Here is a 25,287-nt window from a genome sequence, read left to right on the forward strand (position 1 = left end):
CTTTACCCCTGAGCCACCAGGGAAGTCCATGTAACATAATAAAGGCACTGAGTCTGATCTTCATTCTCTGCTGGAGACCACTGCGGTGTTTGCAGGGTCAGAGAGCCGTGTGCAGAGCTGCTTTGCTCTCACTGTTTGAGAGCTGGCAAGGGTTGGATGGTTTCCCTAGTGGCTCAGGGAAGGCCAAGGCAGGAGATGTGGGTTCGATCCCTGGGTTGGGACGATCCCCTGGAGAAGAATATGGTGGCCCACTCCAGTATTTTTGCCTGGGAAATCCCATGGGCAGAGGAGCCTGGTGGACTGTAGTCCAGGGGATCAGAAAAGAGTCAGACATGACTTAGTGACTAAACAACAACAACATGGGTTGGATTGCTTGATCACTTTATCAGTGTTTATGGAGCTTTCACTCTGTGTGCTTGTGTAGCAGGTAGACTTTCAGACCAGGGCCTGAATAATGAAAAGGCATTAACTCAAGGGGGCAAAAGAGGATCCCAGACACATGTAAAGCCCCTCAAGAGGAAAAGGCCACTTCTGACTCTCCACCTAAATACCTTAGAAGACACGTAGAAAGATGAACGCTCAACCACTCCAATGCAGAAGTCAGACAGATGATCCATCTCTTGCTGGAATTTGAGAAGGGATTCTTATATATAGCTGATGAGCCTCAGTTGAAAGTACAGTTGCTTCCCTATCTGAAGCCACAGAGGCTCACACTCCATCCTTTTACACAGTTTGTCCCTGTGAGATCAGAAACTTACAATTTCTGTCAACAGGAAAACTAGGCCGCCATCAGGTTCTTCTGCATGGCCAACCTTAATAAAACGACCAAAGACTGTCCCTCCCCTGACATCATTATATATATTCTCAAAGGCTACAGCTTTCAGAGAACATAGGCAAGACTGGAGGAGGGAGGTTTGAGAGGAGATTTTGACTTCTGGGCAGAGACATTTCCGCAAGGGAAGTTCTGAGGAAGACATAAAGAGTCTCTGCGACAGTGCGCGTTGTACATTTCAGCTATGTGGAGTTGTAAAGAAGCTGACGGAAGAATCTGCAAAACAGTAGTTGTAGATGTTTGCTATCAGTGGTGTAAGTGCTTAACACTCCGTTCTCCAGATTTCTTTTTTTTTAAACCCTGATTTGTTAAGTTTGCTGTTCTTGTGGTATAAATACTCCCACCACAGCTGATTTTCAAGCTATCAACTTGATACTATTGAAAGTGGAGTTGGGAAGAACTCACATGGATGGGCTCTAATGAGCCCCAGGATACCACTGTTAATGTTTGCGAGGAACTGAGGTGACCAGAGCACTGTAACAGCCATAGCTCTGAGAGGAGGACTTGATTGACTTCAAGCTGAATAGAAGGTGGAGTCAAAAAGCTGTCTGGTACTTTCTTTGTAGACCAAGGCTGCCTTGCGTGGCTTTTTCCTCAATAGAGCATGAGTGAAGAGGAAGAATGAAACACAAGACCTTAGGGATGAAACACTCAGAACAAGGGCTTCCCAGGTAGGTCAGTGGTAAAGAGTCCGCCAGTCAATGAAGGAGATGCAGGTTCAATTCCTGGGTTGGGAAGATCCCTTGAAGGAGGAAATGGCAACCCATGGCAGTATTCTTGTCTGAATAACTCCATGGACAGAGGTGCCTGGAGGGCTACGGTGCATGTGGTCAGAGAGAGTTGGATATGATTCAGTTACTGAGCACCAGCCCTAGCACTCAGAACAGGGAAGAAAGAGTAGTATTATGATATTATTTATAACAGTAGCAAAATAAGAATTTTAGATTGCTACCAGACATGTGCAACAAGAATCATGACCACCCACCCCCTCCCGGGTGGAAAAGTAACAAAGAGAGAGCGTTATGAGATGAAAAAGCATCAGAGTTAGCAGAAAGAGGGATGAATAAAGTAAGAAAGGTTGCAGGGATGCAAAATGTGCAATTGCAAAATTAAACATCCACAGTGAGGTCAGTAAGTGCACAGGGAGGATCAAAGACAAAATTAAATTGGTGTTATGGACCTTAGGTTAGGGAAGGCTCTCACATGATGCAAAATAAATAAAAACAGTGAGAGAGAAAATAAGAGAAATGGAGAACAGAGATCAGAGTTCTAAACTGAGGTAAAAGAAAAAGAACCACTGAATGAAAGGAATAGCTAAAGCAATAATTGAAGGGAATGATGCTGAATTAGAAATAACCTGCACTTCAGATCCAAAAGTCTCACTCTGTTCCAGGAAAAATAAGTAAGATCCACATTCCTCATTTTGTTGTTAACAAAATTGTATTATAATTAAAAAAATTTCAGTTAGAAAAGCATAAAACTCATTGTCTACAAAGGAAACAAAACCAGACTGGCTTCCATTTTCTCTTCTTTTACTTTAAGTTCTAGAAGATATTCTACAGAGTTTTGAGGGGAAAAAGTTCTGACCTGAGGATTATGTGGGCAGCCTACTGTCTTCTACAATGTAAAGATGAAAGACGTGTCCAGCTTTATGGAATTTGCAGAATAAGGAGCTGAGGTAGGGGTGAGGATGTGGAGTTCTGGGGGAGTTTGGGAAAGGTCAGGAGTGAGGCAGCAGACTCTTCTGATATTTGTCATTGTTTGCCTTTAAGACCTTATGAGTTGTATGTGTTATTTAAAAAACTTATAAGAAGCATGTAGTTCCATTAGAAAAAAAGATAAAAAAACGATAATGAGGAAGATCAGGAAGTCATCTTTCCCCCCATTTTATTGATAAGACAGTGAGGCTGAAAGAGTCTTATGAGAGCTCCTAGGTGTCAGAACTAGGTCCAGAGTCCACATCTTTTGACTCCTGTTACATAAGCGAAGGGCTGTATCAGTTCTACCAGGCTGACACTTTGGAAAGCACTGGTCAAGGTGATGATGGTCTGAATGTGCCCTGGAAGCAAAGCAGATGGGAGAGGTAGATAATCCTGGGAAGCCCAGCACGAGGAGATTTGTGTATTTATTAATTCAATCAACCAACATTTCTCAAGTGCCTATTATTCACTGGGCACTGTTCTAGGTGTTGGGATTGCATAGATGAATAAAATGCCACTGATGAACGGTAAGGGAGAATTCCCTTTAAACATAAGGTAGTAGTGCTTTTTGGTTAAGTCAGTTGGTAGGGGTAAGCACATAGACCAGGCAAAGCCTAAGCCCATTAGAACTTCCTAGAGGGCTTGGTACCAACCAGAGTGCTGGGCTTATCCCTGCAGCCATAGATGGGGCTTGAGAATTCGCATTTCCACCAAGTTCTGGGATTAGTAAGAGTTCCCTCAAGGCTGCAGGTGGAGAATGTGTTTTAGACTAGAAAAAATTCTTCCGTTTTACAAATCATGGAGAAGAGAGGATAGACTTACTCCCTGGGACTCATCTGGTTCGTGAAGCACACAGAGACAAGCAAGATTCCCCCTGGCCCTCGGACAAATAATTCTGTAGGCTCCCAGTACCTACTCTGGAGTGTCTCATAGGTCTGTGACCGTTCTGGGTGTAATTACACAGTCTAGAGTACGAAAGAGACCTTGGTCTTGTTGCATTCATTGCTGAGATAAGTACGGAGTAAGGGACTCAGGTTGACTTGTCTAGCACCTTACTGTTCGGGCAGGCAGGCCCAGTCTCTGGATTGCTTTCTCAGTGTTTTTCCGCAGCACCCCCCTCCCCGCGCCCCTCTATTTCCCTGGGACCTGCTGAGTGGTCCTTCCCTAAGCGCATGTTATTGGACCGCTAGTGCTCCTCTCACCTCAGGTCCAGCGATCAGCCACAGACGGGTTAACTGCTGTTGGCCTGGAGGCCTGAGGCAGCACAAAGTGTCCTTTGTGCGCTGCCCACCCTGGAGGAGCCACTGGCTGCTGGAATGTGACAAGGCGAACGGTTTTCACCTTGCTTTTGTTTTCACTTTCGTCTGAGTGTGTCCGTGAGCCTGTGCGTGTGCTCACAGGGTACGTTGGCTGGTGGTGCCAGAAGAGGACTCCCAGTGTTCTCCCAGATGCACCGAAAAAGCTGGGCCTGTGAATCTGGGGTGACAGCTACGTGCTGGGAGAAGGCCAAAGGAGAACAGCGGCTTTGTGTGCTGGTGCAGTAAACAGAAGGTTTATGTCTTTGCTCTTTACTTTTGAAAGTGTCTCTCTTGCATGTGGCCATGAGGAGCATAGCCAGTGAACTGCGCAGGGGCCGCCTGCCTGGGTGGATCTGCAGTTGGAGTCGTTTGAACCACAGGACTTTGATGAGCTGTCAGGGGCTAACTCATTTTCATTCAGAAAGAACTTCAGGAAGTCCTCCCTGTGCCCCATCCTGCACTGGGTGCTGAAGCGAATGTAAGTATTGTATAGCCATCATCGACCTCAGCCTGAGCCTGAATTGCCATCAAGAAAGGAAATAAGATTTGTATCCTGGAAACAATGAGGAGACCATGTATGACTAGTATTTAGTGGCAAGCTCTGCAGCTGCAAGCAGTGTTCAGTCAGGCCAGGGAGTGAGTGCTGTGGTTCAGAGTTTGCAATATGTTGTCATGGAGAAGTGAAGACTTGGGCATGACCTTGAAAGGTGGGAAGGCCTGGGGTCTGCTTATTCCTTTGTCCATTCATTCCTTCATACAACAAACATTTGGAAAACACCAGTTGTATGCCAGGCATTGCCTGGATGGTTGAGAGAGAATATAAGAAGAGATTCTATAAAAATATCAAGGCAGAAAGAACTCTGAGTGTGTAATGCTGCTGTGGAGACTGGTTTGACTTGAACAGGGAATGCAGCTTGAACGCTAGTGAGCTCTGAGACTCAATTCTTAGGGTAGATAAGTATGGAAAGTCTGGAATTGGTGTGTTCCCGGATGGGATTATTTGAAACTGCGTTATGGTTTCATCTCTACTGTTCATCAGGTAATACTCATTCTGACTTGGTTTGGTCCTTGTGCAACAAGAATCAGATTTCAGCCAAGCCTCTTGATGGTCCCCCTGTCTCTAATATCAGGTTCCCTTAATTTATCTTTCTAAAGCATAGTTTTACTAATACCCCTTGCCTACTGACATCCTCTACTTAAATGGCTTCCCATTGTCTGTAAGATAAAATCCAGCTCATTAGCGTGCCATCCAAGGATGTCCGTGATATGGCTGTAACCGTTTTTCTCTCACCAGTTCCCAATTGTGCCTCACTTACTAGTCGAACCTCAGCTTTCTCTTTCCTGAACGTAAGTCTGTGCACTCCTGCCCAGGTCCTGCCTCATGCTGTTCTTTCTGTCTTCCATGTCTCCCCTCTTCTCACTTCACTTATTGAAGCCCCTCAAGGTCAGATGCTCTCTTGAGGCCTTCCTGTGTACACCTTGCCCAGGAGGAAACCCCTTTCTCTTCCCTTTGTTTCTATCCATTATTAAAGAAGGTGAAAATCTTCTCTGTTTTGTTTTCCAAGTCTCTTCAAGAGTATAACCTCCTTGAGGAAAAAAACTTGTATATTAATCGTTTCTTAGGATCTTGACTTGAGGAGAACTGAAAGAAAAAATGTTGAATTTTCAGTTTTTGTGCATCTCTTACTATTTGAATTTGTTTTGGAACTTTGTGTCCTATATTCATTAGCTACTGATTTATACTAAATATAAGAAACTCTGAAGTGAATCATTATTTAAATGGAAGATGCTTTCTCAATACTGATGATTCATCTACCTCGTACTCCTATCTATTCCTCTAAAGTTCAGATTTTACCTTCTTTTCTCTCATCACAGAACTGGCAATAGCTGTTGGCCTACTCTGGTTCAAAGGTCCAAATAGATTTAGTTTAGGAACTTTTTATGGAGAATATGTCTCAGCTTTTGCTCTGACCAAAGTATGCTTTGTAGGCAGGTACCAGGATATTAAAACGCTACCCTGGAGATCCCTGTCAGACAGAGCAAACCACTGAACACTGCTGCCAAAGAAGCATGGCTGCCGATTTGTGCGAATCTGATGCCCAAAATGAGACAGACCTACCGGGCTACCAGTAAGCAGGGACAGGTTCTCAGGCATCTTGATGCCTCCAACAGCAGTGTGTTATCTGACACCAATAAGAGAGGCCTCAATGAATATTGACTTGAATATGACTTTTTAAAAATTATCTAAGGTTTTGGGCACGTAGGCAGATCAGTCTAGATGAGACAGGAACCTCGCCAATAAACAAAAGATGAAGTGTCAACTGGTCTAGCTGCCCTCCTCTGCTCCTCAGTGGGGCTTTGGCCCTTTTGTAGCATGGGGAACGGGTTGCTGTTCAGTGTTGACAGCTTTGGGGAGGATGCTCTCACCAAACAGCCGCTTCTTTGCAGAGGTGCTACATTCATTGGGTTTTCCCCCAAGTGGAAGCAATTGTAAACATGTCTTCCTGCGGGGCTGAGTAGTTTCCAGGAGCTGATTATGTTCCTGGGCCTCTCTGGGGAGCAGGGTCCATGGTGAAGCCCTGCTGCCTTGCTGGCTGGCTTCCTCACAGGGCGTCAGCTGAAAATCTACTGATCCCTGAGGGTGGAAGTACCTGCGTGATTTCCAGTTCTTGGCTGTTCTAAATGTGTCTTTGTGGGCATTTCTGGAAATTTCTGGTGGGCACATTTGCTGGTCAAGTCTTTAAATGAAGGGCTCAAAGCTAACAGTCTGGGGTGTGCCGCAGTGTCTTCTGCTGAGTGGCCATTTGTGAAGGCTTGGCTGTAACCTTATCTACAGCTGGGGTAGAAGCAGATGATGTCTTGAAGTTCAGGGCAGCCCCAGAGCTTAAAGTTTTCTCTTGAAAATGAGCATTTGGGCTTTCTTTTGAGCTTTAAAATGATGAGTATAAAGTTGGGAATAATGGGACATGGAGTGAATAAGGGTGAAGGATAGCTTGGTGAGGAGAAAGGGAGAATAAAAAATCCTGCAGGGATTCCTGACACTTCCAAAGGCCTGTGAAACTCTCCCTCTCTCCCTCTCTCTTTTTTTTGTTGTCATGTAGACATAATGCCACTGTATTTAAGGGCTAGGAAGGGAATTAAAACTGTCTCGGGTGGTTATTTTTATCTAAAAGATAGATAGCGATTAAAAAACTTTTGTGTCAGAAACGCATTTAGCATTTGTTTTGCATTAATCACAGCATTAGAAGTAATTTCTTACTGAACTCTGTTTTCCTTTTACAAACCTTCACCTCAGCTTTGCATTTGTTTTAAGAAATAAAGGCAAGACACGTGCATGATTAAAATAATTCACAATGAAAGATGATAAAGAAAGAACAGTCCAGAAGCTCTTCTTCTGAGGGGATGCAGAGCTTGGCCTAGGCAGCCCAGGACTGTGTTCAGCTTTGCAGGCTGTTCTTCACATGTGAGAGGGAAGTTGTGCAAGAAGCCAGCCAGGTGCGGTTTCCACAGACCTGTGTATCAGCACTTAGACTTCCTTTCGTCATAGTTGGCTTTGATGGTGACTCAGCCGGCTGTGGCTTTGGTATAAGAAGCATCTAGCTTGTTACTGGACTGGAGGACTCATCTCTCTTTATTCTTGGACCTGCAACCATAAAAATTAGTAACAATTCAATGAAAGACTGTGCGTGTGTCTGCCCCTCTGCTCCCATATAATACAGTTTGGGGATGTGTACTTTCTGGTTTGATTTCTTTCAAATCATTTTTTTTTTTTTCTTTTTCTAATGCCGTAGATAAGTAGGATGGGACTTCTGGAACTTAGTTTGAGTTCCCTTTGGGGGTCATTTTTTCCTGCCTGCCATGGCTAATTATCTCTCTGCTTCTCAGTTGCAGATCTGATCTCTTCTGAACAACCTCACGGTGTCTTCTTCCCTGGGGCTCTGAGCCCAGCCGGACCACTTTCTCCTTGGAATTTTGGGTGCCGTTTCTTCTCGCCTTCCCCTTTTCCCTGTCTCCCTCCTGAGAACTCTTGGCGACTGGAGAATTGTCATGGAGTCCAGGGAAGTCTTAAGTGGCTCCCGGCAAAGGGGGAGTGAGTCGGAATTCCTGCCAGTCTCCTCAGCCAAGCCCTCGACTACTCCTAGCTGTACAGGAGAACCTTTGCTGTCTGCTCCGGAGACTGGGAAGGGAATCCCAGCAGGTGGAGAACGCATGGAGCCAGAGGAGGAGGATGAACTGGGCTCAGGGCGGGATGTGGATTCCAACTCCAATGCAGACAGTGAGAAATGGGTGGCAGGAGATGGCCTGGAAGAACAGGAGTTTTCTATCAAGGAGGCCAATTTCACAGAGGGGAGTCTGAAACTGAAGATTCAGACCACAAAACGGGCTAAGAAACCCCCAAAGAATCTGGAGAACTATATATGCCCACCTGAGATCAAGATCACCATCAAGCAGTCGGACCAGAAGGTGTCCCGTGCTGGGAAAAATAGCAAAGCCGCAAAGGAGGAGGAAAGAAGCCACTCCAAAAAGAAGGTAGGGATCCCTGTTGGCCAGGTGTTTTGGTTTGCTTTTGCCGTTTTATCCTCAACTGTTAAGGGGCTACTTGCTTATTTATAAATTACTCATTTCTCTGATGGAACACTTGTGGCCTACAGAAAATGTCTTCTGTGTCTTGGTATAGTATCCAGTTTAATAATGGCTTCTACTGACTGAAAACAAAATGAAAAAAAACTGCAATCATATTCCTGGAAGTTCTTATTTATTATGTGGCAGCCAATTGGCTGGGTCAGATCTGGCTAGCTGTGAGAGAATTTTGAGGGTGCTTTTTGTTTTTTTTTTTGGTTTGATATTTATATCTGTTCTCATAGTGAAGAGTAGGAAGTTGAAAATTTTGGTCATTCAGAACAGTCAAGCACCGTTATAACACTCTTTTGGTTTTAGTCATTTCTGTACATCTTTCTAAAATAGACAAGTCGCTTACTTGAGTGAGGAAGCCCAGTCTAAATAGTAAATTGAGGCTCTTCTCGGCTGAGAGATCATCTTCCCAGGAGCCAGTGGTGAGCTTTTGAGCTGGCGCTGGAAAAATGGAAGGGACGGGGGACTGCTGAGGCTTTGTCTAACACATTGTAAACTTCTCAGGTGAAGTGTTGGATGGACTCAGTGTATTGTCATTTTCCTCATAAAAGTCAATGTGGGTGTGGAAAGCAGATCTCTAGGTGATTCATGATATAGTTTGGTTGAATGTATGGATCTAAGGTTTTGTTTTGTGTCGCACAGGGTTACAGAGACCTCCTTTCCTGGGAGGGGTGTGGCACTCAGCTGTGATAGCAGCGGGCTGCCCTAGTCTAGAAAGTTTTCATCCAAGAGTCTCTGGGTCTTGTGAACAGTTCTGCAAGGAGTCCTCTTGTTGACAAGAGTTCTGGAGTTTTAAGTTGTGGATGTTAACCAGAGTCTTTGTAATTCTGTCACATCTTATTTATTAATATTTGGACGCTGGGCATGATAGGAGGTAAAATGGCCCATGTGAATGAACTTTTCTCCTTTATAGCCCAGAAATAATCTAGTTTTTCTGTTGCCAGTGATTTTTGAGCTTTGGTGTAGTCATTTTCAATAAACTGCCAAGAATCATGTGGTTTCTTTAGTGTTGGGCTGTGCCTTTCCTCATGCTAGGTGTATTGGCTGATGTGTTGCAGTTAAAAAAAAAAGGACTAGAAAAGACTTTTCTGGGTGGCCAACACTTTTAGTTTGCTCAGACTAACCTGGTTTTCAAACAGAAAGTCCTGTATCCAGGACCCCCTTCAACCCTGAGCAAGCCAGGGCAGTTGATGTCTTCTTTAACATTTGGAACACACAAAAAACCTTTAGAAATTGGTGTGTTTTTACCTAGCATAGAGGTAAGTGCTTTCACTTCTCCTGTCCCCATTTACAACTTTGCTATGCTTTCTGGGTTCTCTGATATAAAATCAAAGATTATCTATATGTACATGGAAACTTTTGAGATTTTTGCAAGCAAATGCAAAGAAATGCTAGCAGGCTCCACTTAGAAAGTTAAATTTTGCTTTGGAGTTGAAGTCTCTTCAGCTTTGAAAATGAATATCTTTGTCGTTGGTCACTGAGATGGCTCAGAGTATTGTTGGATTTTTGTGGGGGAGAGCAGTCTTGAAAACTGTGGGAACTGTTTTCCCTTCATCACCATCACCGCCAGAATTTGAGCAGCAGCCCACAGTTTAGGGTGCACAAACCAAAATTCACAATCCTAGAAAGAGTAAGTTGTCCTGATCAGTACTACTTCGTTAAGGCCATAAGACTGTTCCCAAATATAGGCATCTGTCTATTGGAATGCCCCAAAATAAAACTCTGGAATTTGTTCACAGGGATGATTTCAAAGCTGAAATGTGCAGTGGACCTCCACTTTCATATCTGAAATTCTCAGGCTGGTGATTCTCACCCAAAAAGTTGGATGCCCTTTGTGTACTTCATTGGAAAGAGAGATGAAATTGCTTCTTTGAATATGTGACCTACTAAGTATGCATTTCTAAGCCTGAGCAATTGGAGGTGGAGAGAAAAAGGGGGAGGGCTGAAATCAAATGCATAATGCTGTGTTATGCTGGCTCTGTAATGGGAATATCTATGAAAATTGCTTTGTATTTTATTTCTTTATCCTTTCTACATTATGTCTAGAGCTGATACTTTCCAGAGATGAAGGAATAGTTATCAGTACTGGGTCTTAATCATTTTAGATGATAGGAAGGTCTCTGATCTATATTGGATTATTATGGTAAGTTTATTACTCTTTTAGTTCCTATTGTTTTGCCAGCAAGGAGTAAGCAAAAGCTGGAGCTAAGGCAGAGAGGTTGTCTATCATTTGTACAGAAAAGTTCAGTGGAATGAGCTTGCAGAATTTATCTGTATGAATGGGAACTTCATGATTATTAATTTTGGAACAGGGAAAAGGATGAGGATGGCATTTTGTAAGCATTAGGTCAGTGTATTACTCTAAAATCTAGTCTTCTGTATCTTTTATTGTGAGGCAAGTTGCTCACTGAAGAAGTGTACATGGAGTGATCCCTGGGAGTCAGGTCTTTTGCTAAGCATTTAGGAAACAGCTCTGTTGAGCTGGTCCTTGATTGAGTAGAGATGCCTCCTTGGGTGTCATCTGATCATATATGCTGACTTAGAACAGGGTTGGTAAACTAGTCTATGGGCAAAATTCAGCCCCCTGCCTATTTTTGTACAGCTTGCAAGCAAAGAATGGTTGGGAAAAAATAAAAAAGAGAATAATATTTTGTAACATGGGAAAATTATATGAAATTCAAATTTCAATGTCCTTAAATACAGTTTCATTGGAATGGAGCCACATCTATTTATTTATATTTTGGCTACGGCTACTTTTGCACTTCGACAGCAGAGTTGAGTAGTTGTGACAGAGAATGTATGGCCCTCAGAGCTTAAACTATCTGCTATCTGGTTCTTACCAGAAACACTTGTTGACCCTTGACTCAGGGGAAGGGCAGGGAGTTTTAGGATTACAAGGATTTTGTTTTATCTCATTTTGTTTTGAAAGATTTATCCTCCAAACTTGGAGGCTGGGAAAATGAGTGTTAATCATTATATGCTTTGTTGCTGGTTGTTTTTGTTTGTTTTACTTTTGCAGACCAATCAGTTTTGTTCAAGTCATTGTTTGGCAGCCTTAGGCAAAGACAGCTTATATTGGATCCCAAATGATTTGCTTTTTCTTTTCTTTTTTTTTTGGTAAAAGGAAAGTTCTATAGGATAATTATGGCATTCCTTACATATCACAGCTAGTTCTCTTCTATTTCTGTTTGTACATGTTCTGCTGCTGTGTGTGTGGTATCCTTCAGAGCTTTATTTTGAATTTCACACCTAGACCCAATCTTCCAAACTGGAGAATTGTTACAGATTTTCAGATACCATGGCCATGTCAGTCGTAGGATATTAGGAGGGACCCATGAGAACATACCACTGCATTGGCTCAAGGGTGCATGGACTTGTCTAACCAGTGGACAGGTCACCTCCCTTCCAAGTAAACTTAGGGTGACACTTGAGATGCTGTCTGGTAGAGGATTTATGATGAACTGATTTATGTGATGTGTAAGAGCAGCATTTGGTAAGAAGTGGTGACTGAGAAGAGAACTTAGAATTTCAGGGCCTCAGAATTGTCCTTTGGGCAGGTCCTGGGTTGCACATGGATCCTATAAATGGACCTTGCTCTTTATCACAGCACCCATGTTGTTACATCTTAGACTGACTCAGGTAAGTGGAACTATAATGTAAGCTTCCTCTATTTCCCCTCTAGGTCACTCAATAAAAACAATAGAGAATATGAGAATGAATCTCTAGAAGCAAGTTCAGGTATAACATGTGGACTTAAAATGTTCTAGCAGTGACAGGTTTTTAAGAGGCTCTTAGCTGGACAAAGCTTAGCAGCTCTCCTCTTTCTGAGGACTTTCTGTGGGAGTCAGGACACTCACCAGATTCAGTGGCATGAGGAGAGGGGGTTCTGAGACAAGGACTATACAGTGACCCAAGGTTGGAAGTGTGGCATGGCTTTCAGCATCAACTGTCTTTGTGATTCTGGATTTGGAGTATAACCTTGCTGAAGCCCCAGTTTCCTCATCTGCCAAATAGAGATGATAGTTTCCACATGATATAACCCAATGGAAGATTTTTTTAAAAGATGGGAAATGTACATTGTACATGTCATAGGAACAGTTCCAATTTATTAAGCCACATGTCAGACCTTCAGCTAACTCTTTTATCTCTATTTGCTTTCTCTATGGAGAAGGCAGTGGCACCCCACTCCAGTACTCTTGCCTGGAAAATCCCATGGACGGAGGAGCCTGGTAGGCTGCAGGAGCCTGGTAGGTCGCTAAGAGTTGGACGCAACTGAGCAACTTCACTTTCACTTTCATGCATTGGAGAAGGAAATGGCAACCCACTCCAGTGTTGTTGCCTGGAGAATCCCAGGGTCGGGGGAGCCCGGTGGGCTGCCGTCTATGGGATTGCACAGAGTTGGACACGACTGAAGCCACTTAGCAGCAGCAGCGTTAGTCCTTATAACAGTCTTGTCAGATGAGAGATATTTACAGATGAGGAAATTGAGGCTCAGTGGCTTTACATAAGCAGAAGCAGGGTTGGCCTTTGAAGTCAGTTCTTCTAGACTGTTTGGCCAATGCTGGAGTCCAAGCCCCAAGTGCCCACACTGGAAAGGGCTGCTGGAAGGTGAGGATCCAGCTCGAGGGCATTTCTCTCCTACTTTCCCACACGGTAAGGGTGGCAAGATCATGAGCTGGTACACTGTCTTTAATTCCAAGTGTTTCAAAGTGTCATGAGTTAAAGTCTTATTTTCTCCCTTATTCTGCTTGTGGATTATTATTTGCTTTTGACCAAAATGCAACTTCTATTTTGTGTTTTTTGGATTTAATCTTCACCTTTACCCAGCTTCATCAGGAGAACTGATTTTCCCTAGCAATCTCATATTCCTCAGAGTCTGCCATGGTCCTAGGAAGATGTTCAGGATTCCTTCTCAGTAACCCCACATAGAACATCATCATACATGTGTGGAAAGAACCTGTATTTTCTTCTAAGTACTCATAACCCTCTCTTAGGAAGTCTAATAGGTTACAAATTCATTTACTCATCCTTCAAATAGCACCCTCCTTGTGTCAAACCCTCAAAGTATGAAGAGGAAGGAGTTTTTTAGGTGATGTAGATGGGAAGCGAGTCTGGCATCAGATTGCAGAGAGTGATGAATACCAAATAAGTAAATGAGTTTGCATTTAATTCTATAAATAATGGGAGTGCTCTGCAGACTTTGAACTGCAGAAAGGAAGGGTTGCGGGTCCAGGGAACGTAATGAGAGTGATGTAGGTCAGAGAGGCACGAAAGTGGTCCCCTTGTGAGTTAGGAGGGCTGCACCAGGGCTCTCCATTTTCCCTGTAGGCTTCTGGGAAGCGGATTTCTCATTCGACTCGCTATGGTTGTAGCAGTTTAGAGGGTGTGTTGGGCAGGGATGGAAGGTGGCTCAGACTGCTGGACCTCTGGTACTGCACCACTTCCTCCTCACTGATGGGTGGTCCTGAGCGCCCGCAAGAGCCTTCCGCACCCCTTAGTGTTCAGGTGGCCCTCTCTCACTACCATTTGCCCAGCACCTCCTCTGGTCACTTCGAGGTGCATTGCTTGACTGAAGGCTTGCCCTCCCTGTTTCAGTGCTTGTGAATGTGAGACTTTGAACTCCAGGGTATATGGGCTTCTTCCCCTACAACACCCTCAACCTGACTGGGAGAGTAGATCTGGCCAGCATTTCTTCATAAGAAGCTGAATTTGCCTTGTTTAATTTTATATTTTCTCTCTATTGATTTTTTTATTTTAAGCAGCATGTTCTTCTTTATTCATCAGAGTACCTGAAAATTTTTGTTTCCTGATACGTTTCTCTGTAGTTATTTTATAGCTAAAAACCTTTTCCACAAAGTAATTGTATCAAGCAGCAGGTAATATTTAACATCTGGAGTTGGTGTTTGGGAAAGGACAGTGGACTTGGGGACAGGAGCCCTGGGCACCATCTCTGCCTCTGTTAATAACAGCTTCAATAAGAATGCTTTCAGTTCAGTTCAGTCACTCAGTCGTGTCCGACTCTTTGTGACCCCATGAATCGCAGCATGCCAGGCCTCCCTGTCTATCACCAACTCCCGGAGTTCACCCAAACTCATGTCCATCGAGTCAGTGATCCCATCCAGCCATCTCATCCTCGGTCGTCCCCTTCTTGTCCTGCCCCCAATCCCTCCCAGCATCAAAGTCTTTTCCAATGAGTCAACTCTTTACTTTCCTGAATTTCAGTTTTTTGCATGTTAAACAAAAAAACAAAAACAGCTATTGACCTCTGAAACCTTATTTCTCTTCTAAAAACTGGAAACTTTAAGAGTCATTCTGTTAGATGAGGCAAGTCTTCCTCTCTAAGAAAACTAGTTACTATAAACAAAGTTGTTGACCTCTCTTTGGGACCCACTGTTCTGTCATTGGATTGTTTCCTTTTCGCTCCAGTGTCAAAAGGCCTAAAATCATGGGAGCGGACGTCAGAATTGAGCTTACAAAGCGGGGAGGTTTATCGAGCTTGCATTCCATGAGGATATTCTGGGAACGTTTGGTTCCCCTCTTTCTTCCTTGTGTGCTTCTTCTTTTTCTTCTGTGTTAGGGATTCCCTGGGATTTCATAGCACCCTGCTGGCTCTTTCCCGCTGTTGTTAGTTTCACTTTGGAGTTCAACAAGGATCCTTCTTCGGTGAACTCCATACCTTTGAAGATAAACCTGTTAGAGTAAAAGTAGGAAAACTGTGTTCTGTTCTGGATGGAGAGTCATTCGTTCCTTGAACTGTTCAGGTAAGAAATAAGGGATCTGTTAGAAAGATTGCCGGCCCTGATTCCAGACCAGGTTCTCTGCGGAGAACCTGCACTCGAAGCTGGTCCCCTGTAACATTAAGCAAGTCTCTTAACCCCTCGAAGCTGTTACCTAACTGTGTGAAAACCAGCAACACTTCCTTGCTGGTGTCTTGTGGGGATGAGAGTGCCTGGTATGCTTAGCACAGCCCCTCACTCAGTACGCACCACTTTAATTCCTGTTGTGCGTGTCTCTCTTCCAGCTCACCCACAGGACCCTCTCGGCACCAGCATGGCTAGCCACATAGTGCCCTGCAGTTGTGCTGGATGCTCAGAGGCGTCGGCTGTCTCAGAAGCCATATATTTCTTTAGGCTGATCCTGTTTTTGTACTGCTCATGGCTATGTTGAATTGTGACAGGGGGGTTGCAGTACCAGTGTCTTATTTCTGATGCTTGCACAAGCACCTACTAATCAAACATGCCTCTAAAGTTATAGATATATACTTTTTTTGGTGGTAAGAATTGGTATGGGGATTTATTTAAAGGCAATTCAAAGGTCTTTTATCTTTGATAAAAATCTTTTTTCTTTGTGGTCACTTGTCTGCCAAACCAGGATTGCTGCTGAGCTCAAAGCATGACTCAAAATGAAACTTTCAAAGTAGTGTCATAAGGACGACCAGATGGGGTTCAGCTGGTGCTTCCTTGCATCCCTGTCACACTCCCAGCGTTTGTACAGTCACCCCCTCTTCTCAATCATCAATTGTACACATGCAAAAATTCCTCTCGTATCTGCATTTCCAGTTGACCTTCAGTTACATTACCTCTTTTCTTTTTAATAAAAGGCAAAAGAAATAATTCCTTTTTGCCCTTCTCTGCCCCATCCTTTGATTCTTCTGATTCCTGCAACTTTAAGTGAAAAACATCCCACCTTCAAAATGCTAGAATGCAGGACATCCCAGGATGTCCCCTTCTGCCTTCCTTGTTCCTGAGACATGAGTCACTTTGGTTGTAAAGTCGCTGCTTAAGGACTGCCTAGGCAGACAGCATGGGGATATGGCAGGGAAGTTCTCAAAGCCTGGGCCACAGGCATTGGTTCAGGCTCTTGACTGCCTTACATACAGAAATCAAAGCCAGGAGGCAATGAAGAGGTATTTTTTATCCACAGTAAGCTAAAAATTCATATTATAATTTGCACATACCAGACTACTTTGTGGAAATGGTTTCAACTTGTTTGGTTCTCAGGATGACTTGACTTGGAAGGTAGCATTAAGGCTCTGCCCCCTGCCACCCCCATAAGAGGAACCGGTGGCCAAAGGGAGAGGCGGCCAGTGAGGAGGGCAGAAGCTCAGTGGAGCCAAAGGTTCCCAAGAGGTGGGCCGATTTACACAGCACGCAAACACCTGCATGGACTCGCAATTGTACCCAGTGCATGGAGGATTCTGAATTATGTGCTGTCTGGTGAAGCCGAGAGCCCTTGGTGCGAGCTGAGGCTGCTGTCGGAGCGTGTTGGAACATGGACAGCCAGTCAGAGTCCTGCACTAAGGGCAGGTTTCAATGACATAACTTCTAGGGCTCCTTCCTAGCTTCCATAGCGTTCCACTGAATCTTGCCCTAAGAAGGCCAGGGGCCTCCATCTGTACCTGCAGTGTGTCTTTGTCGCTAAAGTCCTAGGTTTGTTTTTTTTTTTCCTGTCTGCCCCTCCATCCCCTGGCTCACTTCTCTTGCCTTCCCACCATCCTCTGACCTCACCAGAGGACACAACGGAGGCCTTTATTGACTCTGAAAAGTCCAAGTAGTTCCCACCTTGGTACCTGGCCCATGAAATCATTTGATAATCATCATTAGTATCAAATGCAGGTCGCTTCAGTGGTTTTTCCTAGACCATATGTATTGTGTTCCACATTGTCTTCTTCAGCTTTCACAAGTTTCAGCCAGTTTCACAGTGGGGAGGATCAGTGGAAGTGGAGAAGAAGGGGTACAGAATTCTTGGAGGGATATGAACAGATCGCCGTTCTGTCCCTCATGGTGGGACACCATGCCTTCCAATAAGAAGTCATCATTTGCAGGTATGAATGTGCCCAGGAACGTGGGCAGCCTTTCATGCCAAGACAGTTATTTGTTCAGTGCTGTGAATGAAAACATGTTCACAGCACTGAACAATCAGGGGATCTCAGCATTGTTCTCTACAGACTGTATCCCTGGAGAACTATCTTAAAGGAGCTGCTTCTCATGGTGGATCATGAGTAGAGCTAAAGGGGATCTATTTGTAGCATTCAATGGGAATCTGTCATTTCTCCATCTTTGCCCTTTCAGGCGAGCCAGAGATGGACATGGATTTATTTGGGTGTGTGGCTCTTTCTTGCACCATCAGGTTCCTGAACTTAGCAGTCTTCCACTGGATTCCTCCCATTGACTAAGTGGCAGGTCAGCATCATGCTGGGATGTGGATGCTGTTGGGTCATGAAAGCAGCCATGATTAGGAGATCCAGAAAGGGTCTGAGAACCAGGAGTTAAATCTGATACAGGCTACAACCTGGCACCAGATCAGGAGACAGGTGAAGGCCAATCACAGAAGGTATGGGTCAAAAGGAAAGAAAGGGTCCACAGCTGGGTCACACTTCCAGTATCCTGGACTTCGCTAAGAGTCAGAAGAGCCTCTGAATATTTCCATTTCAACTTCCTTTGTAAAAAAACAGAAGACACCTTCCAATATCCCTCATGGACAGTTATTTGGCTGCTTCTCAATGGCCCTCAGGGAGGAGACTCGCTGTAACCTCTTGAGACAGCTCTGGTTTTAGTAAAACTCTTTCTTACATTGCACCAAAATTATTCTTTTAAAACAGGACTATTTCCAGTTCCTGAAACTATTTCTGGGATTCCATGGTTTTTGGATGCTAAGGCACCTTGGTTCCTGTGCCAGGGATACTAGTTTGTCTATGTCCTTCCTAAAAGGCTTCAATGGGGAGGGGCTCACAGAGCAGAGGACAATATCAGCAGGTGGTCTGGCTGCAGGGGATTGTGCCCTCCTTTACTGTCAAGTGTAGTATCTCTATTAACAGGTCCCTGGGCTCTTTCAGCTTTCTGGCAGCTTCATCATTGTTGGGTGTATACTGAACTCAAGGTCAAGGAGACTCCAACTTAGAATTGTCTTCTGCTATTTTTGAGGGTCTAAACCATTACATCCTATGTGTGCTGTGCTTAGTCGCTCAGTCATGTCTCCCTCTTTGTGACTGCATAGACTGTAGCCAGGCTGCTCTGTCCATGGGGATTCTCCAGGCAAGAATACTGGAGTGGGTTGTCATGCCCTCCTCCAGGGGGATCTTGCAAACCCAGGGGTCAAACCCAGGTCTCCAGCATTGCAGGCAGATTCTTTACTGTCTGAATCACCAGGGAAGCCCGTGAATATTGGAATGGGTAGCCTATCCCTTCCCCAGGGGATCTCCCTGACCCAGGAATCAAACCTGGGTCTCCTGCATTACAGGAGGATTCTTTACCAGCTGAGCTGCCAGGGGAGCCCATACATCCTACATACAGTGGTCCAAAGTGTAGGTGTTTGCATTATCCTTATTATCATGTCTTTGGGCATAGTGCTAGACAGGCATCTAGGTCAAATATTAGTCAGATGGTCTGGTTAGGGTTTGTGGACTACACAGAAATAGGGCCACTTTGAAATGTAGATGCTCTCTCACAAAAGACTTCATCTTTTGTGGTTGCCCTACTGGGGCATCTCTACATGGCTCTCCACCATCTGTGAACCTGGTTTCTCAATTATATAGTGGCCTTTTTGGATCTAATGAAAAAGGTTTTAAAAGTGCATTATCAAAGGTATTTTCTTCTTAGTTATAGTGTAAGCTCTCTGAGGACAAAAGTTGCATCTTTTATTTCCTGGCCTGGGTATTAAAGTTCTTGTTAGCTCTGTGCCAGTGAAGGTAGTTCTATGGGCGGGGGTGGGGGAGGGGGGAACCGTCTCACTCTCTTTTTTCCTTTTTTTAATCAAAATAGGTTCTGCCTAGTCAGCCCTGTGTATTTTGCATTGGTTTTTAAGAAACATCTAAAACCTTTCATCATGCTGTCTTTTCTTGTGCTCTCATCCAGATACACTGTAGCAGAGCTGAAGCTTCTAAATTCTGCGTGAATCTACAGAGTTGTATGGTGTGTTCAGCATAAATGCTGCATAGGGTTTAGACAGTTCTTATTTGGAGGAACTGATCTCAGAGCATTTAGGGAAAAACCTAGGACAGTACAAGACTGTCACAGTGAGTGTTTCAGATAGTGCAGAGTGTGGAAAATTGGCGGCAACGCTCTCATCTGCCCAGCACCTTTACGAAAGATCTGCCTCACCCAACTGTGACCTCTTTCTGGATTGTTCTTGGGATAGTTCCATGAAGTAGCTGTTAGTCCTCCCTGTTTTAAAGACTGAGGGAGGGACTTTGAGGGTTTTCAATCAGGGTTTCCCAGGATTACAACCAGGGGAGAGGGAGTGGGGAGACTCAAAGCTACATCAGATCCTCGGATTCCTGGTTTCTGGCAGTAGGAAGCCATCATTGAACAGTGCACTTTAGCTGGTCCTGCTGTTACCTCCTCAAGGAGAGAATAATTCAATTCTATTTGCTCCTCCTGCCTGTCCTTGATCTAGGCTGTGGATGAACCCGGGTGTTGTAGCTTCATCTGGGAGACACACAGCTCCTTTCTTGGGCCCATAGCCATCTCCCTGCTGGAGAATATTCAGCAGGACATGGCCACAGTGAGACCTGGTAAGAAGTGATGGCTGGCAGTGCATGCAGCATGGGGCAGTGGATAATAGGCTCACTGAGACTTAATCTAGAGCTGTTTACAAAAATATTCTCAAATATCCTGGTTTGAGCTGAAAATGTGGGATTCAGCAAAGGCCCCTTCCAAAACAAGATTCCATTGAGTCCTGTCTGGCCTGAGACTTGAGGGAAGGGTGGCCACCCTGTGCTGGGGGTTCTGGTTTTGATTTCTTCTTCTGCCTTTAGCAAATGAATCTCTGTTTTCTCATATTTAACAGGGCATTAATGCTGTGTCTCTTTCTTACACATTACTTTGAAGATAATCTGAGTGAATGGTTGTAAAAGGGTTCTGAAATGTTAAAAATGCAATGAAAATATAAGACTTTTCTGTAGAACGGCCCTATAGTAGATTATTAACAAACTGTGGTCTTTAATTAAACTTTTCCAGGCTTCCTCTAATATCCCCCATCCCTAGCCTCTCTCTACCCCAGCATTGGATAAAGGCTCCAGACGTGCCTGTGATAAACAGCAGCTGCAGGTTGGACACGATCAGTGGCCTAGTCCAGGTCACCACCACATGGAGTAATTGCCCTTTGTGAAATTCTGGGGCAAGAGGTCAGCCCTCTTTCCCCATCTTTGTCACTTCTCAGTCATCTGTATCCCAGTGGCAGTTGTGTTATCCCAGCACCCTTCCCCTCCCCCCTACCTCCCCACCCCATCCCCCTCTCATGGAGCCCAGCAAAAAACCATCTGCTGAGTTGGCTTTCAGAAGATTTTTTTTTTTAAATACCAATTTCCCTTTGTTCTGAGGCAACCTCCAATCAGAGCTGGGGTCTGCTGGGTTTGGTGAGAGGCTGGTATTGTGTTTCATGCTCCCGGAGGAAAGGTTGTCCACTTGCTTTTCTTTTTGATTTGATTCCCTGCCATTCTGCAGGAGAGGCAGAGGTTGCAGCTGCTGCTGTCAGCTGTAAATGGGGGACCCCCTTGTTTAAGAACATGCATGTTAATCCTTTAGCGGGGGGTGGAAAAAACAAAAAACAAAACAGAAAAAAAATTAAACCATCACTAGCAAAAGTATCTCTTCCTGTTCCCACCTCATTTTGTAGGTCACACAAGATCTTACTGGTTGCTTAAGCTTAGGGCCTGTTGTCCTTGGATGTTCACTTGAAGGTCTTTTGATGTCCAGCTTCTTATGTTTCCTGATTTCCTGCTGAAGAATATGAACTGTGCATCAGAGGCAGAAGAGAGTCATTCTGTGATGGAAAACTTGAATCACAGGGAAAGCCATTGGCCGTGAAAGCTACCATTTTGTTGTTGAGCTGGGACCCTTGCCAGGCACTTGACACACACTGTCTACTGACTCCTTCCCACCATGGCAGTGGAGGTGTTTTTATCCCCATTTTGCAGTTGTGTGCATGAGGTACAGAAACCCCCAGTGCCTTGCCTCGGTCTTAGGATTGGGAAGCTGGGATTCCAGCGTGTCCACCCTCTAAACCCTGAGGCAGCTCCTCACTTGGGGCTCAGCGGGACTGAACCTAAGGTGGGGGCCTGAGATCCTAGCTTTCTAACCCTGCCCCCCGAAGACCCACAGGCAAGGGGCCTTCTCAATGCTTCAGTTTCTCTGTAAACTGGAACCAGATTAGCTAGATTTCAGAGAACTCAGAGGGACTGTTTGTTCACATCTCCTGAAAGTTTTATAAGCTCTTCTATTCCTGAACCTTGGGCATTGGTTGTTTTTCTGGCACCCTCTAAAAGATGAGTGAAAATCCTCTTAGCAGGTTTCGGAGATGTTCTGAGATAATTTCTCAAGTGGTCCTGCGACTTTGTGCACAGAGCACCCTGCCAGCCCCTGGCCTTGCACCCCCAGCCCTCACATACGCTCCTAGCCTTCACTCCTGGGTATTGCTGGGTGATAACTCTTTACCAACTAAAGGATGTGTTTTGCTCCTTTATGGTAATGAGACGATAGATCGGGGAACGAACACATGATAATTCTGTAAATTGGTGAAACCCCATAAAGTTGCTTTTAAACATACCATCTCCTTCCTCCTTTCACTGTTAGGTTGGAATTATGACCCAGAGCACAGAGGGGCTGGAGGATCTGCCTAGAATGGAATATAAAATAAAACAGACACAACAGAAAGAGAGAGAGAGGCCAGGGCTTTTCTTTTGCTTCCTCCTGAGCAGATAGAATTTTCCAAGATAACTTATAATGCGTGTGTGTCTGTTTTTATTTTAGTATCTTAAAATACATTGTAGGCTCCTGTCAATGTGAATTATAAGAAATATAGTGACTTGACTTAGCAATCAAGTCAGCTTTGCACTTGAAAATATCAATGAAGTCCTTGTTCAAAACCTTACTATATGAACTGAAGTAATTTTTACTAAATGGTCTCTCCTTCACTTTCTAATACAATCCATGAGTAAAAATAAATCTTGCCTGAATCAATTCAGAGAAAGAGCCAGAGAAGACATGTAGACACACTGGATTAGGTGAGAGAGGTTCTAATTGATGGTGTCCATAAGCTGGGTGACAGTGGGTGCAGGGGCAATGGGCCTGGGGCCAAGAAGAATGGTCCCTATACTCAGCTCTGCCAGCTTCTCAGAGGTCTGAAAGCAGGAGGAATAGGAGGAAATAGTGAAAGGAGAATGTTGACTTCAGAACAGTGGGCTCTGCTAGGCTTGAGAAAGGGGCCCCAACAGAGTCCCAGAGCTGAGCTGAGCAGCCCTCAGGGCCCCTGCTGATACTAACTGTCCACTCATGGGGCTTCCTTTCTTCTGCATCACTGAGTCATTCATTCACTCATTTAATAAAAGGTATTTTCTTCATTTCCTATGTGTTGCATTTGTTCTTGAGATTTTGAGTATAGAAAGAAGAAGAGAGAAAAGCAAGGTTGGCCAGAGGCGTGAAAAAAATCACATCATGCCTTTTAGCAGAAGGAGCGGAACCCAGAAAAAGTAATGGAGAAGATGGAAGTAGAAATCTGCGGTGTACTGGGGCAAATCAGGTACAAGAGCAGAGGCCATGTGAGAACTAGTGCCTGGAAGGAGAGAAGGACAGCGGCTGAAAGAAATGGTGGGGCGCGGGGCAGGGGAATTGTTTATGCTTATGGGCTGGGGGAGGGCTGCCTCTGCAAGGCTCCCTCTGTCCAGGCAACCAGTGCAGGGGAAGGATGGAGCGGCTGGTGAGAAAGTGGGTGCTCCTGGATGAGCTTGGCTTTTGGTCCTGGACCTCTCAGAAGTACTTGCTGCTCCACCCTAGGGACTGATGGCTTTCCACCAGTGTGGAAATCACTGCTCACATCCCCTTGGGGGGAGCCATGCAGGTGGGCTTGAGAAGGGCTGCCGCAGGCTGGACCAGCTGTGCCCCCTCCAGCTCCCGGGAGGAGCAGGTGCTGAACTTCTGGATGCCTGGCTTTCCTTCTGGCTTCATTCCTAAATGACAGCTGACCTTTGCTTCTGATATTAGGCCTGCAGCAGAACCCACTCCTTCAGGGCGGACTGCCCTGCATCAGTGGCTGCTTCGGCTCATTGCGTTAAGCCCAGGGAGACAGTTGCTGGTCCTTGAAGCTTCTCTTTCTCCAAAGAGGACAAGCCAGTTGTGGGGGTTCACCCTGTGGACAGTGGAGGCAAAGAGCTGGAGAGGAAGACATATGTTTCGGAAATGATCCGAGCGAGGCCTGGAGAACATCGGAGAGGATGCAGAGCCACGTCCGTCTGTCGTCATGGTCTGAGGAGCTCTGTCTGGGGAGCCCTAAGAAGGCGGTGTGGTTTGGAGTGTGTGTGTTAGTGAGTATTCAGTGTTATGTGTACCTGCGTGTGTGTGTGTGTGTCTGGTCTCTGGGCAGATAGATATTGTATACGATGCAATAGAGCCCTAACTGAGAAGCAGATTAGTCTCTGCCCCTAACCACCTGGGTTTCCTCCCTGCCTCTGTTCTTAGGAGTCCCATCTTGAAATGAAGGCGATGAAGCAGAAGATACCGAAGTCTTTTCCAACTCTCATATTCCAGTAAATTGCCATACAAATACTGATTCATGTAACTAGGAGACATATTAATATATGGGCTTGGCTTGATGTAATTATTACTTTCATAACATGCCTAGTTTTGAAGTAGTCACTTACGAGTATAAACTACATATTTATTTGAGAAAAGGGTAGACCTCTTCTGTGATAGTTGATGTGAATGATGACAGGCAATGAAAAAGGAGGGAACTCATGTGGGTACCTGGGCAGGCAAAAGAATGCAGAGTCCTTCCTCCCAGTTTATATGGACTTGTTTGGCCTTCAGAGAAGGCTCTGAGCTTCACCTCTTGTTGGGGAGGTTGGGTCCAAGCAGGATGGTTATTTCGTGCCAGACGCTGGGGTGTGCGAACAGTTCAGAGAAGGATGCAGAAACAGAGGAGGCTTGAATGGATCTTGATGGAAGCAGTCCATGGAGTCGCATAGGGACACTTATGAAAAGATGATTAGAAAGTTCCGGAAGAGGTTGAGGTGTCTACAAAAGTCCCAAATCTAGCATTTTGCTGTGGAGTTTTATTTCCAATTATCTGTTTCACTGTTCTGTTTTCTGCGATGCTTTGCGCCCATTCCTCTGCTACTGCTGAGTTCTCCAGCTCAATATGTGCGTGCGTGCTAAGTCACTTCAGTCATGTCCGACTCTGTGCAGTGCTATGGACTGTAACCCGCCAGGCTCCGCTGTCTATGAGGATTCTCCGGCAAGAATACTGGAGTGGATTGCCATGCCCTCCTCCAGGAGATCTTCCCAACCCAGAGATAAAACCCATATCTCTTGACATCTCCTGCATTGGTGGGCAGGTTCTTTACCACTAGCGCCACCTGGGACGCCTCCAGCTCAGTACAGGACTCAGTAAATCTCTGCTTTTCTACCCCTTCTGCAAAGAGGTGAAATGGGAAAGACAATCCAGCATATGTTTGCTTCCCCCATCACCTCCTCTCAAACCTTTTCCAAACTCCTTTAAATGTGAACTTCCCCTACACAATGAGGAGGGGCAAGTTGCACTTTTCATGTGTTAGAAAGGAACAGAATGCAGATGGCCACGATGAGGAATTTCCCCCACCTTTTGAGGGCAGGTGTGAAAGAATGGATTAGGGCAGTGGTGTGAAAGAATGAATTAGTTATGGCAAATCTCGTTAGTGTCCATTGTAAGGAGAGAAGCTAAGCCATCTGTGGCCACTTGCAAAATTGCTCCTTGTGTGTTTGGGCTCCCCACCGAAGCAAATCTTTGTGGCTTCTGATAATTTGCATACTGTCACTTGTTTGCCAACTGGGTGGTGTCTGGACATGTGTAGGTG

The 25,287-nt window shown here is 44.9% G+C and overlaps 1 protein-coding gene across 3 annotated transcripts in view; it reads left to right on the plus strand.

Annotated features, from left to right (window-relative positions):
- SETBP1 (SET binding protein 1) overlaps positions 1–25,287 on the plus strand; it is a 412,206-nt gene that overhangs the window by 14,812 nt on the left and 372,107 nt on the right. For all 3 annotated transcript variants that reach the window (XM_069569052.1, XM_069569051.1, XM_069569053.1), the window contains exon 2: positions 7,716–8,360. In XM_069569052.1, coding sequence (XP_069425153.1) covers positions 7,878–8,360 — 483 coding nt within the window. In that variant the 5' untranslated portion in view covers positions 7,716–7,877. The remainder of the gene's footprint in view (positions 1–7,715; positions 8,361–25,287) is intronic.

Source organism: Ovis canadensis, chromosome 23, assembly GCF_042477335.2.
Source record: "Ovis canadensis isolate MfBH-ARS-UI-01 breed Bighorn chromosome 23, ARS-UI_OviCan_v2, whole genome shotgun sequence".
NCBI classification, from domain to species: domain Eukaryota; kingdom Metazoa; phylum Chordata; class Mammalia; order Artiodactyla; family Bovidae; genus Ovis; species Ovis canadensis.